General features: G+C 35.1%; 1 protein-coding gene across 1 annotated transcript in view; it reads left to right on the top strand.

The window, feature by feature from the left end:
• The window catches only part of LOC107550077 (nephrocystin-4-like), an 86,717-nt gene extending 83,246 nt beyond the window's left edge, over positions 1-3,471 (top strand). Inside the window, exons 10-11 of the mRNA XM_016231306.1 lie at positions 2,496-2,666; positions 3,463-3,471. Of these exons, the coding sequence (XP_016086792.1) occupies positions 2,496-2,666; positions 3,463-3,471 (180 nt within the window). The remainder of the gene's footprint in view (positions 1-2,495; positions 2,667-3,462) is intronic.
• The last annotated feature ends 114 nt before the right edge of the window (positions 3,472-3,585 follow it).

Raw genomic sequence — 3,585 nt, 5'->3', positions numbered from 1 at the left:
CCGGAAAGAGAATTGATTAGTTCATCTCTCGAGTCTTCGGGTTTGAGTCGTTTGTTCATCACGTGACAGCCCCATAAATCCAAACCCGAAGACTTGTCAGATAAGAGGTGCGGTAAGCTAATCATAGACTGAAGACCCAGGTAAACAATGAATGAATCTTTTCTGTTTCTTATAGTAGTTTTGTATTGTTTGTAGTGTGATCAACGTTTGCGTAAGTAGTAGACGTGTTAGGGAAGTAACACATAACATTTTAATTATATTTTGCTAAAATGAACGAAATGACTCGAAAAAAATTCGTTCATTTTGCTGAACGAGACTCAAAAGTCAGAGTCGGTAAAATGATCCGAACTTCCCATCACTAGTTTGAATGGGCCGCCTCCAGTTTCCCTTTGTTTTGCTGTCTCCAGCTAGTGCTGTGACGTCGGCTGACCCTAGTTTTTCTGTGGTTGGCCTGGCCGTGCGTCACTCAGAAAACAACAGGCCAATCAGAAGAGAGGCTCATGAATATTAATTAGACAGACCAAAATCGACCTGTTCTCAGCAGAGCTCCTGAGAAAGGAGCTGTAAAAATATATTGAGATGGTTTTGGTACTTATACTGCAAATATATATTCTTAAGGACATCAAAACCTAAAATAAAACAATATATGTACAATATGTACAATATGGGACCTTTAATGACAGCACTTGAGCTACATCAGCTCCACAAGGTTGTTGATGATCATGTTCTTCAGCATGATTCGAGAATGAACCAAAGAGCATCTTGAGCTTCGCTGGAAGCAAGAACATCTGACAGTTTATTCAAAGTAGTTTACATGATAAATACCACAAATTTGGTTTATTTGATTAGTAACCTAGAAATAGCACAGTCTTAAAAAAATTCTTATTCTTTTTTTTCTTCTTTTTTTTTTTTACATTAGTGTACATTAAAAACAATATTTTGAATCTCAGACTTTCACTGAGGCCTAGACTTTGGCACCCAATTTTTTAAATGTGTAATATTACATTATATTTATTAAATGTTATTATAATTAATTATAGTATATATTATTAATTCATATGAAAATAAAATGAAATATTTATAATGTTGCTATTGTTATTTTTGAACAGTAAATATATTAGTAGTAATCAAATATAGTATTTAAATATATTTAATGTATATAAAATAAATATTTCAGTCATTTCAGTCATTCATATTGTTGTATTTTCTTCGTTGTATTTTAGTTTTGTCTGCACTGTGATGATGTGCACTTGTCTGTGGTTGTGAAAGGAAATGACGGTGCTTTCTGTGAGAACAAGGTTTCTTTTGAAAGATCATAATTGAGTTCATTTGTGACATTTGTACTCAAGGCTGATAGTGCCATAGTGGGTCTGAGAGACTGAGGGACTGTTGTCCCTATCACTAAAGGTGATTATAAATCTCTCACTCAATGTCTCTCTCTCTCACCCTGTGAAGTGTAAAATACATCTCTGTGAGAGAGATGAAGCTCTTGTATAAACGCTCTTTGCTGAACTGGAGAGTATTTACCATACAGCCTATATATCACTGGCCAGATACATCAAACCTCAGAGGGAGGTGGCAGTGAGAGAAAGGGGGGCTGAATAATTCCTTCTCTCTCTCTCTCTCTCTCTCTCTCTCTCTCTCTCGCTCTCTCTCGCTCTCGCTCTTTTTCTATCATGATTAATTACGGTGAGCTGAGCCTGACCAGCTCATTTATTGATTGGCTTTAATGCCTGATCCCAAGGGATCATAGCAAAGCCGAGGGGAGGCTCAGTTCTCAATCTTTTTTCTCTCGTTCTCATTTTATAAGTCATCTTTATTTTATTTAATCTGTTTAGTTTGTGTATATGTGTGTACATGGCTGTGTAATTCTCTCTCTCTCTCTCTCTCTCTCTCTCTCTCTCTCTCTCGCTCTCTCTCGCTCTCGCTCTTTTTCTATCATGATTAATTACGGTGAGCTGAGCCTGACCAGCTCATTTATTGATTGGCTTTAATGCCTGATCCCAAGGGATCATAGCAAAGCCGAGGGGAGGCTCAGTTCTCAATCTTTTTTCTCTCGTTCTCATTTTATAAGTCATCTTTATTTTATTTAATCTGTTTAGTTTGTGTATATGTGTGTACATGTTGTAAGGTTTATATATTTCCTATCTGTGTGATTATAGCTGCTGATGTTAGATTCTGGAAAGTGTTTCTGGCAGCACTGTTTACAAATAAGAAATCACTGTCCAATTGGTAGTATGTTTCTTTGGAAAAAAAAGTTTATATTTTCTTCTGTACTTCATAATAGTGGGAAGAAGGCCAAAAAAAAAAAAAACACCCCAAATCTTGGTTTATGCCAAGCAATCATGACTTTAACTTATCCATCTAACCAAGTAAGTCATATTTAAAGAGTGAAACCCTGTTCTGATGTCTTAAAAGTTCAGGTGATGCTATTCGGGGACAAACTGAGAGCGAAATGTCTCTTTCTCTGTTTCTTTCTCTCTCTATTTCGTTAGATGACATCCACAGCTGTGCCCAGAGCAGCGTTTATGCAGTGTGTGCGTTGGTGTGCTTGGAGTCTGTTTTCGGATCCTGAGGGCCCCGGAGAGAATGTGTGCCTCAACTTGCAGGGCAGTGCTCTCCCCAACCCTTGGGGTGTCATGGTCTACTCTGCAAGCACAGAGCAGGTAATGATTGAACACATAAAAACACACACTGGAATAATAGTAATATCACACAATGTGCCACTCCCATGCAGGCTGTTTTAAAGTCCTTATGCAATGCCTCTAATCAGAAGGTTGCAATTAAATTAATGGTGGCAGAATAATTTTGTAATTATACATTAAGAGCATAGTGCTGAAAGAAATCTGACTTTATTGTGGTATTAATGGCACTGATTAAGAAGGAAGACAAAATAAGAGCAGTTGGATTATATCACTCATAAAAACTACATTTTTGGAAACTCATGTAAGTCTTACAAGAAGTTTTTCACAAAACATTTTTAGTTGTTTATTTTGCATGTTTATTGTAAAATAAACATTTATTGTAGTATTTAAAGTTTGGGGTCAGTCGGCTGATAGTAATTTTTTTAAACAAATATTATTACAATTTAAAATAACAGTTTTCTATTTTAATATATTTAAAAGGTTAATAATTCCTTTAATGGCTAAGCTGTATTTGTTGTAGTCAAGAAACATTTTTACATTATTATTCTCAGTGTTGGAAACAGTTGCGCTGCTTAATATTTTTGTGGAAACCGTGATACTTTTTTTCTGAATTCCTTGATAAATAGAAAGTAAAAAAAAAAACAGTATTTATTTTTGATGTTATGAATATGAATATTTCTTTTTATCAATTCAATGCATCATTGCTGAATAAAATGTTAATTTCTTTTTTTCCCCTTTTTTTTTTTTATAAATCTTGCTGTCCCCAAACTTTTGAAGAGTAGTGTATACACATATTTGTTTTAGTTGTTTATTGTAGATCTGTTGAAGTAATTGGCATCTGCATGGCAAACCACTTCTTGCATTAATCCTTCAGCATCGTGCAGATTGCTTAATTTTATTCGGTTATGAGGTGAATGGGAAGCCAAACACTTAAAAAAAT

The sequence above is a fragment of the Sinocyclocheilus grahami genome, unplaced genomic scaffold (assembly GCF_001515645.1).
Source record: "Sinocyclocheilus grahami isolate Dianchi unplaced genomic scaffold, SAMN03320097.WGS_v1.1 scaffold16.1, whole genome shotgun sequence".
NCBI classification, from domain to species: domain Eukaryota; kingdom Metazoa; phylum Chordata; class Actinopteri; order Cypriniformes; family Cyprinidae; genus Sinocyclocheilus; species Sinocyclocheilus grahami.
This window is presented reverse-complemented; position numbering and strand designations above follow the sequence as displayed.